This window comes from Aptenodytes forsteri, unplaced genomic scaffold (assembly GCF_000699145.1).
Source record: "Aptenodytes forsteri isolate BGI_AS27 unplaced genomic scaffold, ASM69914v1 Scaffold284, whole genome shotgun sequence".
Classification (NCBI taxonomy): domain Eukaryota; kingdom Metazoa; phylum Chordata; class Aves; order Sphenisciformes; family Spheniscidae; genus Aptenodytes; species Aptenodytes forsteri.
Window position 1 is genome coordinate 5,548,883 of NW_008794445.1, and position 17,116 is coordinate 5,565,998.

At 46.5% G+C, this 17,116-nt stretch overlaps 2 protein-coding genes across 2 annotated transcripts; both read right to left on the reverse strand.

Moving 5' to 3' along the window:
• Nucleotides 1-714: 714 nt before the first annotated feature.
• On the reverse strand, nt 715-6,673 carry BGLAP (bone gamma-carboxyglutamate protein). The gene is made up of 4 exons (XM_009290075.1): nt 6,541-6,673; nt 4,670-4,705; nt 2,595-2,664; nt 715-1,036 (listed from the first exon to the last, which is right to left on the reverse strand). The coding sequence occupies exons 1-4, from the start codon at nt 6,605-6,607 to the stop codon at nt 907-909; spliced, it is 303 nt and encodes a 100-aa protein (XP_009288350.1). The 5' UTR covers nt 6,608-6,673; the 3' UTR covers nt 715-906.
• A 3,435-nt stretch (nt 6,674-10,108) lies between these two features.
• On the reverse strand, nt 10,109-16,392 carry MGP (matrix Gla protein). The gene is made up of 5 exons (XM_009290076.2): nt 16,310-16,392; nt 13,465-13,615; nt 12,638-12,673; nt 11,374-11,449; nt 10,109-10,486 (listed from the first exon to the last, which is right to left on the reverse strand). The coding sequence occupies exons 2-5, from the start codon at nt 13,523-13,525 to the stop codon at nt 10,348-10,350; spliced, it is 312 nt and encodes a 103-aa protein (XP_009288351.1). The 5' UTR covers nt 13,526-13,615; nt 16,310-16,392; the 3' UTR covers nt 10,109-10,347.
• Nucleotides 16,393-17,116: the final 724 nt, after the last annotated feature.

Sequence of the window (17,116 nt, forward strand, 5' to 3'; positions counted from 1 at the left end):
GACGGTTGGACTCGATGATCTTGGAGGTCTTTTCCAACCTCAGTATGATTCTATTTCTATGATTCTAGTTTCAAGTATAAATACTAAAGCATCAGAGAGGAATGTTTTTGTTCTGCTTGGGTATATTCAGTTTCACCAGAAACCAATTGTAACAAAAATAACAAGAGCTTTCCAAGTTACTTTTTACAGGCAGTCATTGAATGCAGCATATAAATGGAAGGGCTCATCTATAAAAGGACTCCTCAAACACACCTTTGGGGATTTATCTGTTGTTGCTGTACAGGCAAGTTTTGTGACAGAATAATCAGAAAAGTGTACCAGAAACTGATTTCTGGCTATGTAACAGTATTTCCACACTTCTATCCTTGCAAAATGATCCTACATTGGCACATATTTAGGGTGACTATTCTACTTGAAAATACTGAACTTTCCTAGTCATTGTACCAGGAGGCAGCCGTTCCGCCTTCTTCCCAGTGAGTATCCCAGGATCAGATCCATCACACTTACACATGTTGTGACATTCTCCTTCTATAATCTTCATGCATTTTGCAGAAGACGACAAAATATCTTGTCATGTTTCTAGGATATACATTGATTTTCTTGAGAGGAATCACAATTTTTTCACCTATTGTGTCCTGGGGATTCAAATGGAAGGAGGTAAGACAGAGTCTTCTCAGCCATTTCTGGTGAAGCTCAAAATACCACAAAAGACGACTGAAGAGAAAGATTTTTGATGAAAGGAAGAAAGCTAATGCAAGCTCAACAAGTGGGATAATTATTGCCTTGGTGTTCTGAAGAAGACCCCAGTCTAGATGTTTTTCTTCCCTCCTTCCCACCCACAACCTTCTTTCTCCTGGGGGGTTCAGAGTGGTCCCAAGCAAAATGAACGAAGTGACCGTCCCGTCCTTAGTATCTCCCAAAGAAACGGTTGTAGGCCATGGAAAATCCTATTTGGTCAGAGAGATAGTCACAGGGGGGGTAGTTTTCACAACGCTCATGCATCTGCTCCATTGGACTTTTGTAATACTCAAAGTACCTGGAGTAGACAGAGAGAGAGATGCCATTCTGCAAATTTTTGACGATGCAGTTGGAGACGTTTCACACCCATGATACTAACATGAGAAGAGTGATTCCCCAGGGTGCCCCAACAGGAGACTTGTTGTGGTGAGTTAAACATCTACTTACACAGAGATGGACTACTTAATTAATGCTGGAAAAAGTTGGAATTGAACCCAACTTAAAGCAATTGCTCTTGAGGTTTTATCAGCAAAGGAGACCACAGAAGCAGTTAGGGTTTTTTTTGTCCCCAACCCAATTCCCCAACTACCCAGGAATCTTTGTTGTTGTTATTTATTTTATTTTTTATTTAATTATTTCCTGCTTACTTTTATTTGCTCCCAGTTTCTGCTCACTTTCCTGCTAGCCACTATTTTCCTTTAGCTTAAGGAGTTTCCTCTCATCATCCTCACTTCTGTTGCTGACAGCAATACTATCCCCACTCAGCTTTTGTTTTGCCAGGCTAAGCAAGCCCAAATCTTCTAGTCTCAGCTACACTCTGGATGCACTTCTCAACTCCTGTTCCAGGTTTGGTTAATCTTTCCTGCTACAGGAGAAGTCCCACCAGTATCTCATTAATTTCTTTATTTCTGTATTGGAAAAACCCTGCAACACCCTTGAATTCCATTTGTTGCATCCATATTTCCAGACTAACGTTACCTCGTGATCAAATAATACACCAAGCTGCCTGTCTACCTCAGTCCTTACCAATTAATGCTTACAGCAGAAGCTACTTTTACGATGCAGAAACTGTAAGGGGTAGTCAGAACAGTCAGTAACAGTTGCTACTTGTGAATTTCATCTTGTTTTTAATCACTGCAAGTTTCAACATCAGCCAGTTCCTCTGCTACAATACTCTGATCCTCTCCTCTGCAGATGGAGCCTCCCAATCTTCTATCATTTAAAGCCAACACTATCCTTCTAGTCCAAAGAAGGATTGAATAAAAATTCTTTATGCTACAGGCCTACATGAGACAATGGCTTAACAAACTCTTCCAGGAAATAGATTAGTAACATTCTTGGATGACCTCAAATTTCTCCAAATGTTTATAGCTGGGATTTCTCCAAATCTTCATGCCTAGGATTTCTGCACAAATGGAGGTTCTACAGCTTCAGAAAGAACATCCAATCTGATCTAGCCTCAACCCTGCAATAGAGCTGTGCTTCCTTTGTAGGAAGCCGGAGGCAATGGCCAAGGCTCTGTGATGCTCATTATCCTGGAAATCGGCTCTGATGACCCTGCAGGTTAGAGCAGCTTCTAACTTGTATCCTGCTGTCCCCATGGCTAGCCCAGACAGCTAGTACTGTCTTCCTGAGAGTAATAAAAGAGTCCAGCTATGAGCTCGCAAAAGGATATTTACGAAAAAAAGAACCATTTATCTATCAATGAGTGTCTCCTACAACCTTTTTGCTTCTACACATGAAAGTAATAACATAAATGTACAACAAATTAATGCCTCATTATGTCCTGTTTCCTTCCCACCCCCTCTTCAGAACTGGTCCACAGTCCAGTTTCAGCCTGACTCCTGAGTTGTTACCGTTCATACAGGCTGGATCTCTTCTGCCTCTTCACAAAGGCATTGGCAACTTCCTTATTAATCTTGATGCCTACCAAGAGAGAACACAGCAGGTTAGAGATGCAGGGCCATGGTCTATGCAAAACAAGGACCAGTCTAACCTCTGAAAAGGGACAGTACTCTCTTCACAAGCAGATGACTGTCATGCCCCATCCTAATTGCCTGTTCATCTCTGCCCACTCCATTGTCCACTCAAAGCTCAACATCTGGGCTCCTTCCTCACTCCAACCTGCACATCTACATGGAGCAAGGGCCTTTTCTGTCATAAACTCTATTCCCTTATCACACAGCATGATCTGAGTCCACAGCAAATGGGCAGAAGGCAAAGTCATGACAGCATAAAATACGAGTAAGGAGAAAATGAAGGGAATGGCACCCTCTCTCCCTGGCCCACTTAACTTCAGGGTCTTGGCTTCCTTTCTATATTTTGACTCAGACTGAGAGTGATGTGAGATACCAGCCACCAGGCCTTAAAATGCCTCTAATGAGCCATAAGCAGCAGGTGGCACATGAAAATACCAATGCTCACATGTGCGGAGATACATGAAAGGTGACGGGTATAAAATAATGAGAGTAAACATCACCCATAGAGAAATACACCCAGTAGGTGCAAAGATCCTGGTGTTCAGGCACCTGGAGAACATGAGAGGTCTTTCTGCTATGACAGTAGTATCCCCTGGTCTCCACTGACACACCATGTCAGCACGGTTGCTTATTTGTTCCCTTAGATTTGTGGTTGTGCAAACACTGGGGTGCTGTGGAGCAGCAGGTAGAGCCACTTTGCCCCCCACTCCCAGCCAGGGCACAGCACAGCACAGCCTCGCTCCATGGGACGGACCCACACCAGCAGAGGTATGCACGGATGCCGGCACACCAGCAACACAGGGAGCTGCACACCAATACATGTTTCAGCAGAGAAACTGGCAAACTGTCACTGTCAGTGGGGGAACACAGTTTCTAAGTCCTCTGTCTGTGGGGAGACAGTGGCGTTTGTGCACTTTCCTCATCATCGTGGGGTGTTTGACCGTGTTTCTCTTTGGCAGGTGAGAGGTACCTCCTCTCTAGCAATCTGGGGTTTAGTCTGGATCAAAATACTGATTACACAGATGCCAATTAATGTGCTGTCAGAAATCACCACATTTCCCTGAACACTCTTTGCATTTTTTTTCTCTTTCCCAATCTGTGTTTGCATTGGCTCACTGGAGAAATACCAGCTTTCATGCTCCCCAGCAGCAATGTTATCCTTTAAGGTGTGAGAAAGGAGAGACAGGGAAGAACGAGGGGGATTTTCCATACAGATTTCTGCCAGGATCAGCTTGCTGCAAAAGCTGTGGACATTCCAAGGTGTGCAAATCCCCACGTCCCAGGCAACCTGACAGAGGAGGGACTGTAGCCCCCAGGAGCAGCCAAGGAAGGCACTTGCTTTCAGGCTCTCCAGGTTGTGGGATTTGGCAGGGATGTTACAGCCTGTTGCTGTGTGGTGCCAAACCTTTCTGCTCTGTGATCCTGCACACCAGACTGGCTGCTCAGCAGATCCAAAAGACCAGTGCCTGGAGGCCCTGGGGCAGGTTCTGCTTTCTTAACAGTCTGGGGACGCAGCAGTCACTTTGGATAGGTCTCTGAGGCCAGCTCAGAGAAGCCGGGATACTGGACGTGTTGCTCCACTCACATCACCTTGTTTCACAGAGGGCAGATGCATCCAGCTGCTAACAACCTGCAGGACTCACATCTTGCCTGGGGGCTGCTCAAGGGTTGTGGAGATGCAGGCTATGGCACTAGCACACCCGGAGCAATGCCAGGCTGCCAGTGCAGGGAGGCTGACCTCCCTGGTGTCTCCTGCCCCCATGGCAGTGAAAGGCAGCCCTTCTGTTTGCTGCAGGTGCTCCTGCACCTCAGGGACTGCAGTGCTGAGGGAGCAAAAAGGGAGCAGCTAGAGGGACTCAGCATGGTTCTTGTTCATCCCTTGAACCTATCAAAGGGAAGAAGGGAAGTAGATGCAGGAGAATGGAGCTGAGCATCAGTCACAATATACTCACTGGCAGCGCTGGGAGATCCTGAGGGGTCTTTGGGATCTGGAAGACAGACAGACAGACAGACAGAGAGGAGTTTGCTTGTGAGTCGTCCTCCTCTGCTCCACTCTAACTGAATCCCTCTGCTTACTGGGTGGATCCAGCTCCCCCCCTTTCCCAGAAAGACTTTTCTTCCCAAAGAAGGGTTTTATTAACACCCACCATTTAGGGATAGACTTCTTCAGCACAGCAAAATTCACCCATTATGCCTGGATTTGTTTAATTTCAACTTCCTCTGAGCCAGATTAAATGACACAATGACCATATAACCACTGTGGAAGCTGGAGAAAGACCTTCCTCCTTCTCCCTCCCCACCATGGCTAAGAGCAGAGACAGCTAGAGCTAGGGGACCATTTGAGCAAAACCCCAAATTTGGACAGAACCTGAAGATAGCTGAGCATCTCCTCTATCTTTGGAAAGAGAGGTTTCCTTAACTCTAGGGAGAAATCACAAACTATTGATAGGGAAGGGAAATAGGGCCGAAAATTAGGAACAACTCTACCCTCACAGCTTTGTGGCTCAGGGTTGAGGTACCTGGCTCACCAGCCCTCCCAAGAGGAATTTACACACTGTATTTCTGTGTTCAGTCCTAATCTTAATCCTCAATCCTTAATGCTCCCTGCAAACACCCAAGGAAAGCATCCTCTAAGAGAAATGGTAGGTCTTCTAATCCTGGCTCTCCCGCACTGCCCTATTTCACATTTTTTTCTTCCACTATTTCACCATATTTTTCTTCTACAATGTTAGTTCCACCCAAGTCACCAGGTATGTGGCATAAGTGTATTTATGGGTAGAAAGAGGACTCTAGAGACCAAAAAAATAACAACTGTGCTTAAACAAATACTTTGTGTGAAAAGGGTTGTGTGTAGTTCTATTTTTAAGCTATGTATACGTTCCTTGGATTTTAAAAAAATAAATTAGAAGTTACTCCAAGGCCATTAAGCAATCTGGAATAATAATAATGACTAAAAAAAAGTAGATACATACTCAAGAGTGAAAAAGTGAGAGAGAGACTGACAGATCAAACAAAATATATTTGCCAATATTGAATCATGACATATCTGATGCCAAGGACTGAATGAAATCTAACTCTGAATGGGATAATACAAGAAAAGACAGGGCCCTCTCCTGCTCAGCTTCTCTTTTTCTGCTGTAAAGAGAAAACACTTGTTTTTCTGATCTTTCCTCCCTTCTCTCTCCATCAACTACAGAGCTGCCACTACATTACTGTCTCTTGATCATAAAGTCACCATGGCTAAATCACCTTCAAATGTGATGTGCTCTTATTTCAATGGGACAACTCCCTTTTTTTTTAACCACCACAGGAGGCTTTTTTTCCTCCAGAAGTTCTCCACATCCCACATCTCCCTGCAGGTGAAGGCTTGACTCAGTGCCTATCTCTGTGATCCTACAGCACTCCAGGGCTGGCAGGCACAAAATCCCTCTCCCTGTGGTCGACACAAATCTGCCTGCAGCTCAACCCTCTTACTCAAAAGTGAGCATCCAGCATACCTTTGCCAGTTCACCTAAACACTAAACTGGTTTAATGCTTAAACATCTTAAAATGTTCAAATTCTCTGCTGCAATTCAGTGGTGCAACTGGAGGGGTGGGGGGTTGACCAGTGGAAGAAAGTGCCCGGCATGAGGCTCTCTATCCCCAAGCCCTCTCTCATCCATGACTCTGTCTCTCAGACAGAGATCTGAAGTTGTGCAATGACCGGCAGTGCACCTCCTCCCCCCCGAAGCTGTGCATCTCTCCCAGACTGACGGGAAGCTGACGGCAAGCTGCAGGGTTGAGCAGTGCTCCAGGGAGCCCTCCCAGGAAGACGTCCCCTTACCTTTCTCACAACAGCAGAGCACTGCCAGGGCCAGAGTCACGATCAGCGGTGCCAGCAGACTCCTCATGTCTTCTTTGGCTGCGCTAGTCTCCCTAACCTCAGAGCTTTCCTGGAGGTTACTGAAGTTCTCCGGAGCTTGCTTTCGGGCAGCAGTTTATATCCTGTGATCGCCTGGAGAGATCGGGGCTCTGGCTTGTGTTCCCATGTTTGAGCTCCAAAACAAAGCCTGTCCTTTGAGCCAGGAGATATCGGGTCCTGGCAGCAATTTTGATATCCGTCTCAGGACTCATGGCATTTCCAGAAGACTTTATCTGAGGTTTTGAATGGGACTGTTGAAGAAAAACAACTGGATAAAAAAATCAGTTTTATTATAAACATGAAAATCATTCAGTTTCTTGCCGGAAAGCCAGGCGAGAGACCAGCACACCCTGAAGTAAAGCAGCTCCTTTCGTGTGATGGAGCTCTCTCATGTGGAAAATCAAATGAGACTTAACCCAATGGTGACCCTTTTCCCCCACCCCGCCCTGACCCATTCCTCTGAGGGTAAACTCACTCATGAAACAGTTTACATAGGGCAAACACAGATTTTTGCTTCAGACAGTTTCACCAAACCACTTCAGAGACCTGAGATTTTTATACTGTCGGGTTCTTTGGTAGTTAGTTTGGGGGAGGGTCTTTCTTTTTTCTTCCTGGAAATCTTCCTAGTATGGAGGCTATTAGTTTGGCTTCTCTTGTCTAAAAATCAAATAAACCTTGAAACTCCAAAAGTGTTTTATTCTTCAGGACTTGAGTGGCTGTGGTTGCTTGGTATGTCAAGAGCTCTGCATGGGATCTTCTACAGCCTATTTACCAATAACCCCATACTCCCCAAACCCACCAGCCAAGTTCCCCAAGCCACGTCCCAAACACAGCACACGGATCACATTTTCCTCCACCTCACATCCAGTCCTTCTCAGCCTTACATGCAGGGGAGATATCCAAGGGTTACAGAATTAAAGCCTAAAAGGCTCCCAAGGGCAGTCAGAGCCATTAGGGATTGTGCCAATCCCCAGAAATACTGTCTTTTAGCTTAAAGAAATTTAAGGATTTAAAAAAAAAAAAAAAGTTTAACTCTTCTACAGTCCAGGAAAGACTGAATATATATACTAACAACTTCCAGCAAAAGTACCTTAAAAAGCAACAGTTTAAAAATAAATAAATATCTAAAAATAATAGGTATTCTAGGAAAGTTATGCTTCCAAAAGAAAACGTGAAAGAATATAAATATACAATTCTAGTAATCCAAACAGCTTTACCTCTCTTCCCAACTTTTCCCAAGCTTTCTAACCAGCATGTAGTCTCTTAAACATGTTTGGTTATTGCTTACACTAACAAAATCCCACAGAAATCTCTGGTATTATTCATTATTTATACTGGTAAACCAAAGGTTGGAATCACCAGGTATTTCTGGACACAGACTCAGACAGCACTAGCCCTGTACCTTCCATTTTGGTAGCATCACAGTGTCAAGTGAAACCCAGACACTGCAGACTTGTTGACTTTAGGTTATGAAAGTTTTGCCCTGGTTCGTGATCGTAAGGTTCACCTACTTGGGAACATGCAGAACAACTGTGGGTACAAATATACCTAATCCATATGGCTTTTTTTCCTTAAACTCATTTATCTCTCACTTCTTCCTTTGGCAAAACTTTAGCAGCTGTCAGGGTGAAGTTTCCTATCATCAGAAGTGTTTTCAATAAATAAATCGCATTTCTTTCCAGAAGTTCATCTTCAAAGCTGGCAAAGCCTTGAAGCTTAACTCTTCCAGTCCAGGAAAGACTGAATATATATACTAACAACTTCCAGCAAAAGTATCTTAAAAAGCAACAGTTTAAAAATAAATATCTAAAAATAATAGGTATTCTAGGAAAGTTATGCTTCCAAAAGAAAACGTGAAAGAATATAAATATACAATTCTAGTAATCCAAACAGCTTTACCTCTCTTCCCAACTTTTCCCAAGCTTTCTAACCAGCATGTAGTCTCTTAAACATGTTTGGTTATTGCTTACACTAACAAAATCCCACAGAAATCTCTGGTATTATTCATTATTTATACTGGTAAACCAAAGGTTGGAATCACCAGGTATTTCTGGACACAGACTCAGACAGCACTAGCCCTGTACCTTCCATTTTGGTAGCATCACAGTGTCAAGTGAAACCCAGACACTGCAGACTTGTTGACTTTAGGTTATGAAAGTTTTGCCCTGGTTCGTGATCGTAAGGTTCACCTACTTGGGAACATGCAGAACAACTGTGGGTACAAATATACCTAATCCATATGGCTTTTTTTCCTTAAACTCATTTATCTCTCACTTCTTCCTTTGGCAAAACTTTAGCAGCTGTCAGGGTGAAGTTTCCTATCATCAGAAGTGTTTTCAATAAATAAATCGCATTTCTTTCCAGAAGTTCATCTTCAAAGCTGGCAAAGCCTTGAAGCATATTTTGCAAGAAGATGTGTGTTTCTAATATGGCAGGTAGATTTGGCTCTAGGCTTAATTTCACAGAATAGTCAACAATTTGATACTTTATACCTCATAGCCTTTGATAGCGTGCCATGAATCTTTCCCACTTCCATAATTTGCAGGTGCCTGTGGAAGCCTGCAGATGTGAATATTGAAACCAGCTGTGCTAAGCTGAGATAGAAGATGCTGTGTCTCCTACACACCCCACACCAAGGGGTCTCCAAGCTGCTGTGGCTGCTGACCAGCCTGGAGTAGTATTGAATTCTTGGGCATGTCAGCACTGGTGCTTCTTGGCCTGGGGACAAGCTCTGCAAGGTGCACTGGTGCTGGTGACAACCCGACAGCGGTCATGCTCACTCCTCAGTGGGCTGGGAGGTGCTCAGCAACCTGTGCACAGGGTCAGGCCACATCTTTGTTTCAAATGAGTTATGAACAGTAAAATAAAATTGTTCTAGGTGAACAAAGTTGGGCTTAACTCCAAACACTGCGTTTCTTTTATTTTTTTATTTACCATCTGGAGCCCCTCTTCACCTTTGGTTTCTGCAGCTTTCTAGCACTACCGGAATCATTCCAAGTGGAATTAAGGGCATGAAAGGGGATTCCAAAAGGAAATATAAGTAAAGTCCGGATCACACGCTCCTTTCTACGGGAGCACCCTACATCAGGACCTGAGGGTAGCTGGATAGACAAAATGCAATTTACGGCTTTTTCTGTCACTAACTCTTGCCCTAACTTTGTTTTTAAGACTGAACAGGCGCCTTCTGAATTTTGTTTCCCCAACTGAGGAAAGATATTATAGATTTCTTTTTCAAAAAGTGCATCTCGCCCTGCTTTCTGAACACCATGCCATTTTAAGATGTCTTCAGACTGAGAACTGAAATTTGCCAGTGACCTCTAAACGAAGCCACTTGTAGACCCTGAAACAAAAACATTGTAGATCCTTTCAAACTCGTGTGATTGCAAGGTAGTGACTTTTTTCTGTAATCTGCACCAGATTCTATGATAAACAAACTCAGCTTCTTCATGGAAAATTGCACACACACCCAAAATACTGTGACTCATGAGAAGATAGTATCAAACCAGCAATTTATTGTGTAGTAAACACACACATCCTGAACTCTCTCTGATCTCTACTATGTCAGCTCAGCGCTAATTTACACAGTGTAGGCATCCATGGCTACATGGGAGAGAAGCAGCAGGCAGGATAACATACAGGGACACAAGCAACTGAATATGTTTCAGAGCCATTGCATTTTTTGGGAGGATACCCTGGGCTCCAGGCCCCAGGATGGGGATAGGTCATCCTTTACTTAGTCCTCCTTGTCCCAAAATAGTGCCTGTAAGCAGCAGCATAGCCATGGTGAAAAGCGTACAGTTCGCAGGGGTAATAGTCCTCACAGATCTCCCTCTGACGTTCCTGGGGCATCTTACTACGCTCCCTGATCCTGCAAAAGTAGGAGAAATGAGTGGTGAGTGCTGCCATTTTAAATATCTGTCTACAGCCTTTTCCTGCCCCACAATCCCCCACCAGGATTAAGGGTCCATCACCAGATTACATCATCCAGCTACCAAGATGTTAGCATATCACCTTCTGTGTTCACCACATCCAGGGGAGCAATGTGACTACAACAGGAGTGTTCTGCCTCCCCAGTTAACCTTTTATTTCAGGGCTAAGTAGGGTGGTGGGGAGAAGGGGATGCCTCCTGCCTCAACCTGAGGAAGAGTCCTCCCTCTGCAGCCCCCCAGCCTGCTGCCTTCAGCTCTTCTGCTCATCCCCAAAGCCACACATGGAACAAAGACCTGAAACATCCTGCAAAAGGGCCACCTGGCACTGTGAAGAAGGTTTGCCTTGACACCTCACTAGGAGATTATTTCTGTGCTTCAGCCTTTATTTTCACAAGCCCTGCATGAGGCATGAAACTGCCTATATCTACTTTTTATAGATGAGGCAAGGAGGCCCCCAGATGGCCCTGTGATTTAGAAAAGGTCATGCAAATTCTGCATGAGAGCTGAGGATTAGAACAAGATCTCAAACTGAGCTTCCTTTCTGGCCATCCCACACTGATTCCCTCTCCTTCTGTTGGTGTTTCCTTCAGACAAATTAAGCAGAGCCCTCCCAGCACATGATATGTCCTCAAACGCAAGGACTCACTCTCTGCTATCTGAGTACTGGCTTCTCCCAGGGTTGGGGACTTCACGGGCACCTCACACTGAGAGAGGGGCTGAGGCTTCTCAGAAGTCACCATGGCTTTCTCCCCTGGTACCAGCCTGTGCCTGGCAAGGAAAGACCTCTCCCCACTCCCGTCCTCAGCGTCCTGAGGCCATAACATACCTCTCCTGAAAGATGCCTCCTGGTCTCATGCCAGCTTGTATGAAGTCATTGGCCCTTCGCCTGTTGATGAAGGGATCTGAGAAGGCAAGGGGTTGTTCAGAGTAGATAGACACTTTCAAGGCCAGATTTCAACAAAAGCTAACTTCCACATTTATAACAGCCTCTTTGTCTGCCCTCCCAGGCACAGTGAAACCCAGGACCTTTTAATATTCCCCACTGTCCACCCCACTGGTTCGTGCACAGGCTCTCCCTCTGGCTTGTGCAGCCTGTATGGAAGTGGACATGCTGGTCTAGCTCTGCTGTTACTCAAGCCACCCGGGGTAAAGCTACTGTGATTTTGCTGCCACAGCCCCTCTGAGTGAGTGGAGCTTGGCCAAGAGGTAGGTGCCAAGCTGCGCAGACCGTGGGAGGTCTGGGCATGCTCATTAGAATTAGTAGAATCGTAAAATTATAGGTAAAAACGGGAAGGGCCTGAGTAAGTCTATCTGCCTCCAAGGTTAGGCAGTCACTAAGCGGTGACTGTGTGGCAGTTTTGGACTGAGGTGCCTGAAGGTCCCTTCTGTCCTTTCTGAGAAACATCACAGTCCTATTGCAGAGTTCAAGAGTCTGTGGATGTCTTTGGCATTGGCTTCCACCTGTGCCTTTGTGCTTCTGACCAGCTGTTTTATGAAGTCCAGTCCTTCTCCAGATGGTCTAATTTCTTTTTAGTTTCGAACCATCTGTTCTTTAACCCCTCCAGGTTATTCCTTGTTCCATGGTGAGACTCTCCACCATTTCATGCTTCTCCTGTGACACTAACTCTCTCTTCCAGACCAAGGGTCCCTCCTGCCCACACATTCCACCTGCTTCTTCCAAGGTGCTGGGAGTAAGGCTCTCCCTGTTCTTGGGGAAGTACAAATCATGTCACTGGCTTATGCAATACCTCTTTCTGTGCTCATCTCAGAGCTTTTTGAGCAATGTCCTTTCTAGTGTCACTTAACCTGTTTTAGGTGGATGCAGCAGGGATCTAAGTTCATGATTCTTTGTTTTCCAATTCTCATTATATTCTTTGCAAAACAAATTGGTATGCACTTGTGCCCAAACATGTGAAGTATTTTTTTAACTCCCTTGCTATTCATCCTGCAACTCCATCACCCAGTAAATTCAATTTCCCTGGGCTGAGTGGTTCTGCCTATTTAATCTCCACAGTAAAGTACACGGAAATGGTCTTGGAGATGTCTGTAGCACACTTCAAATTCAAGAAAATAGTAAAGCAGTCTCTTACTGAGATACTCATGGGATTCCATGCTCTCATGGGACTCTGGGGAAAGAAAGAGTAAAACGTGGTAAGGCACTGTACTGATGGGATTCACAGTCTTTCACACACCACAGATCACTAGAACAGGCACACAGAAATCAGAGAAGCCAGGTTTTAAGACACCTGTTTAAAAGGAAGAGAAAGGGATCAGTGGCATGACCTAACATTTATATGAGGAGTTTAGGGTGTTCAGGAGTTTAGAATGGAGCAACCTGATGTCTTAGCCAGGACTTCAAGGCTTGTGCTTGGTCTTACAGTATGTGATTCTCAAGCATAGTTCCTCACCTTCATGTTCCTGACACTACAGTGGATATGATACCTGCTTACCTTCAAAGCTTGCATGTGTGCTTAGGGAATGGATTAGCACAGTGAGATGTGCTTGACTCTTGCATGAAACAGTATCTTAATTCCATCAGTATGAAACTGTGTGCCTGACAGGAAAAGGGGGCTGATATTACAAAAGGAGAAAGGGAAATCTCCCCATTAACACGGAAGAGTTAAGAATAAGAACTCTTATTGTAGTCCAGACAACAGAGGGGCAGAAAGAGGAGCAGCCTGCGAGGTGAGCTGGAACAGAGAGGAAGGGGCTGAAGCATCCTGGACCACAAATCAAAATGACTGAAGATGACAGCTCTGGAGCAGGGCTAGGACGGTCTGACACAAGGGCAGAAAAGCAGGCAAGAGATCAAGTTAAGGAGAAAGAAGACACAAAGTTGAATAAAAACATCTGAACAGACCCAAAGATGCCTGCAGGTTTGGAGTTATCACTCTACTCAGTAAAAAAGGGCACCTACCATAGCAAGTAGCAGCCATCACCAAGACAGCCAGGAACGTAAGGATGATGAGAGTGCGCATTGTGCCAGTGCAGGGAGGAATCTCTCACTCTGTTTCTCTTGCTGTGTCTCGCTCTCTTCCCACTGAGGGCAGCTGGAGATCCTGGGCCACCTGCAAAATTAGCAGTGGAATGTTTATTATGAAAACAGAGCCAGGAGGGGGCCCATGAAAGAGCCTGGGGAAGGCAACGGCTGGCTGGTACACACTCTTTATGGAGCCATTACAAAACATCCTCTATTAGAAGACTGAATCAGGTTTCGGGAAGGAGAGGGCATGCCCCCTTTCTCTCCCAGTTCAGGGCTGGGGGCCATAATTCATAGGCAAGTGTGTCACTAGCACTCCACGCTTAGAAAAGCTGGCCTGTGCAAGTGAAAGGAATTTCAGGGGCTGCCAGGGGCCCTGCTGAAGAGGTGTGTGCTGATCCCAAATGTAAATGTTTGCCTTTCTAATTTTTCCTCTGATCTGCCCTCTTTGCCCTCGCCATCCTCTGTCTGGATACACCCAGCCCACAGTGTTCTGTCAGCTTTGCCAACAGAGACATAGAGAATGAGGCTTCAAACACTGTCCCCACTCAGCCCCCCTCCCTCCAGCTGGCCCCTGCTACGGTCCCAGCCTGCCAGTCATCAGAGGGGGAATCTAACCCTACTGCCCCTTCCCCTCTCCTACTTTACTGCTCTAGGAGTGACAAGCAGCAACCTAGAAGAATCCCTTCTGCTGGAGGGATCATGATTTTCGCATTGAGATGACAGCAGCACCCAGAACTCTATCTCTGCAGGTCCTCACTGTGGTCCTGACCCTACACTGCTCTTCCAGCCCAAGGGACAGCATCTTGGTGAAGGCAAAGGTAACCATATCTCTCAGGACTGCTGCCTCTCTGGTCTAGCACTAGCAGTCCTTGCCCCACTGGGCACCAAAGTCAGATGTCAAGGCAAGGCTTTTCAGCTGGGATGAATCTCCCACACCAGCAGTTTCTGGGAGCATTTCCTCACCTTCTAGCACCCAAAGAGCTTGTCTGGGACCAGCGTCACAGACAGCAGCAATGGACAAAAGATGGGATGTTCCCCTCCTCAGCTCTATGGTACAGCAGGAGGGAGTAAAAGAAGAAAGGAGTTACAGAGATGGCCATCCCTGCTGGGTGAAAAGCAAAAGGGAGTAGTTTGCTAGAGGCAAGACAGGGAGGGAAGGTGGGTACTCAGTGCCTGCCAGCCCTCCCCCATGGCAGTGGTGGGGCTGGGACCATGCACACTGCCTGGGGATGAGCCTAGGGTACAGTAACCATTGTTATGTCTGATCCAAGCTGTGGTGACCGCCTGTTTTGTCCATATGTACATGCAGGCATCAGGATTTCTAACTGATAGGGTGCAGACTGAGTGCACTCTGGGTGCAGACCATTCCCTCCAAGCCAGTGTGGTGTTGTCACTGCTGTCACCTGCAGAGGCCGGTCTGGGGAGCCACGCTGCAGGTGACACAGCCAAGAACTACAGGGACAGCTAGCCAGAGCCTAACACTTCCCCAATGGGAAGTGTTGTTCCACTGAAACTTCAGTGGAATAAGATTACTCTGGGCTTTACAACTTACCCTTTCAATGCCAAACTCATGGCCCTTGCCTGAAGCCTGTGGTCTCTGGGAGAGAAACTGAGCAGTGCCTTCAACTTCAGACCAAAGAGAAAGATTGCTTTTCTTCCCCATTATCCCACACCACGCAGAGAGCAGCTCAGTCCTGCACCATCAATGCCCCCCATACTGTCCACATCCTGCCCATTCAGTGCTCAGCCTGAGATGAGGAGGAAAACTAGGTTGTGCTGGGGCAAAAGCCAGAAGTCTGCTATAGATACAAGGTCAGAGGAGAATTGAGACTTTTTCTGCCATCCCTCCATGCCCTGCCACTCCGGTCTCTTTAAGGGAATTCTCTGCTCTGGGATTGTTTGCATTCCTTGGAGCCCACAGTTTTGGAGTTAGTGTTGAATGTGGATTTTATAGGTTTCCTGAATGTCTTGTATATTCTGGGAGCTCACGGGAGCTGCCGAGAAAGGGAGGCTTGAGGGAGGAGAGACCCCAGCAGGAAAGCAGTGGGGCACAGAGAGGAAGATGCTGGGAGTACTTTGGAATGAAGGTGAGGCTGCACAGTGGGAAACTCCAACATGCTTTCCAGCCAAACCCGCTTTATTTATCTGTCTTCACTCAGGGCAGAGCATTCTGCTCCCTGGAAGACTCTGCTCCCATTTCAGAGGACTCTGATCCCAGAACACCTGGAGCATCCCCTGCCATCAACCACAGAAGAACCACAAACACTACTTTAACCCAAATGTTTCATTTTTCACCACAGAGGCAAGGCATTTTCCAAGGGATGAATGAACATGCTGGCCACACAACCCTATACCAACAAATCTCCTTCGGGGAACACTTTCCCTTGCAAAAGTACATCTCCTTTCTACTCCCCCTGCACTCCATACTTCTCCAGCACACATCTCCCCTCCCCAGCATCAGTGGGCTGCCCCAGAGGCAACACACCATGCAGCACAGTGAGCCCAATCCCCCTGCTTTCTAGCAGCATCCACTGGTTAGAAATATAGAAAGAGGAGCTAACATTAATTGCCTGCAAATGCCGAGGAAATCTCAGCAGTCCCCCAAATAAAGGGGAGATCAGAAAAGCAGCCCTCTGACCTGTCTCCTGCTGGAGTGGAGAATCACAATGTTACACACACCATAGCAGCCACTCCTAATATTTTGCAGCTGTGAAGCACCAGCAAGGCATTAATAACAAGCAGTTGTCCAGGAAAAGCAAGGCAGTCCCTGCATACTCACTAAGCCGTCGCTTCCCCGCCAGCCTGCAGCTCTTGTCTGAGGGGGCAGCTCTCCCAGCGTCCTGGACCCTGGGCTGAAGAAGAGGGGCCTTTTATTTATTAGCATTGATCAGTGACTCCTCCCCTCTTCTGTCTCCCACTCTCGATCCACCCCCAGGCTACCACCTTCTCCTTCAAAAACACCTTCTGCCCACAGCCAGGAAACCAACAACCTCAAGTAACTGAGCCAAGAGGGAGAGGAGAGAGCCAGAGCAGACACCAGGGGCTAGTGAGGGCACAGCCACATGCAGGCTGCCTTTCTGTGCCCAGGAGCAGTGAGTGAGCAGAGGTCTGAGGACAAGATGCAGTCTCCCTCTTTGCAGCAAGACGCCCCCTCTTCCACCCCCTCCTTCCCCAGTCGTGCTCTAACTAGAGCCATGCTGCTGGCCAGGGCACCTGTTCTTCCACGGGGAACAAAAGGCCAGGAGCCTTCTCCCATCTCCTTTCATGCTCCTTTTGCAACTGTCTGATCCCCCCTCCTAATGGCAGGCTAATGTCAGACTGAAAACTCATACAACAAAGGTGTCTGCTTTTGGAGGCAGCTCTGAAACCTCCAAAAGTGACATACCCTATGAGGCAAAGAGCTGGCTTACACAAACTCAGGCCCCTGAGATGCACCCTTGCTGCTCACACCAGACCCACAACAGTGCTTGACAACACGTCAGACAACCCAGGGTATGTGCTGGACTGGGCTATTGGGTTTCTGGCCCTGCCTGCACCCGACCCAAGAGCACATATGCACCATGCTGGGATGCTGAACCCGTGCGAG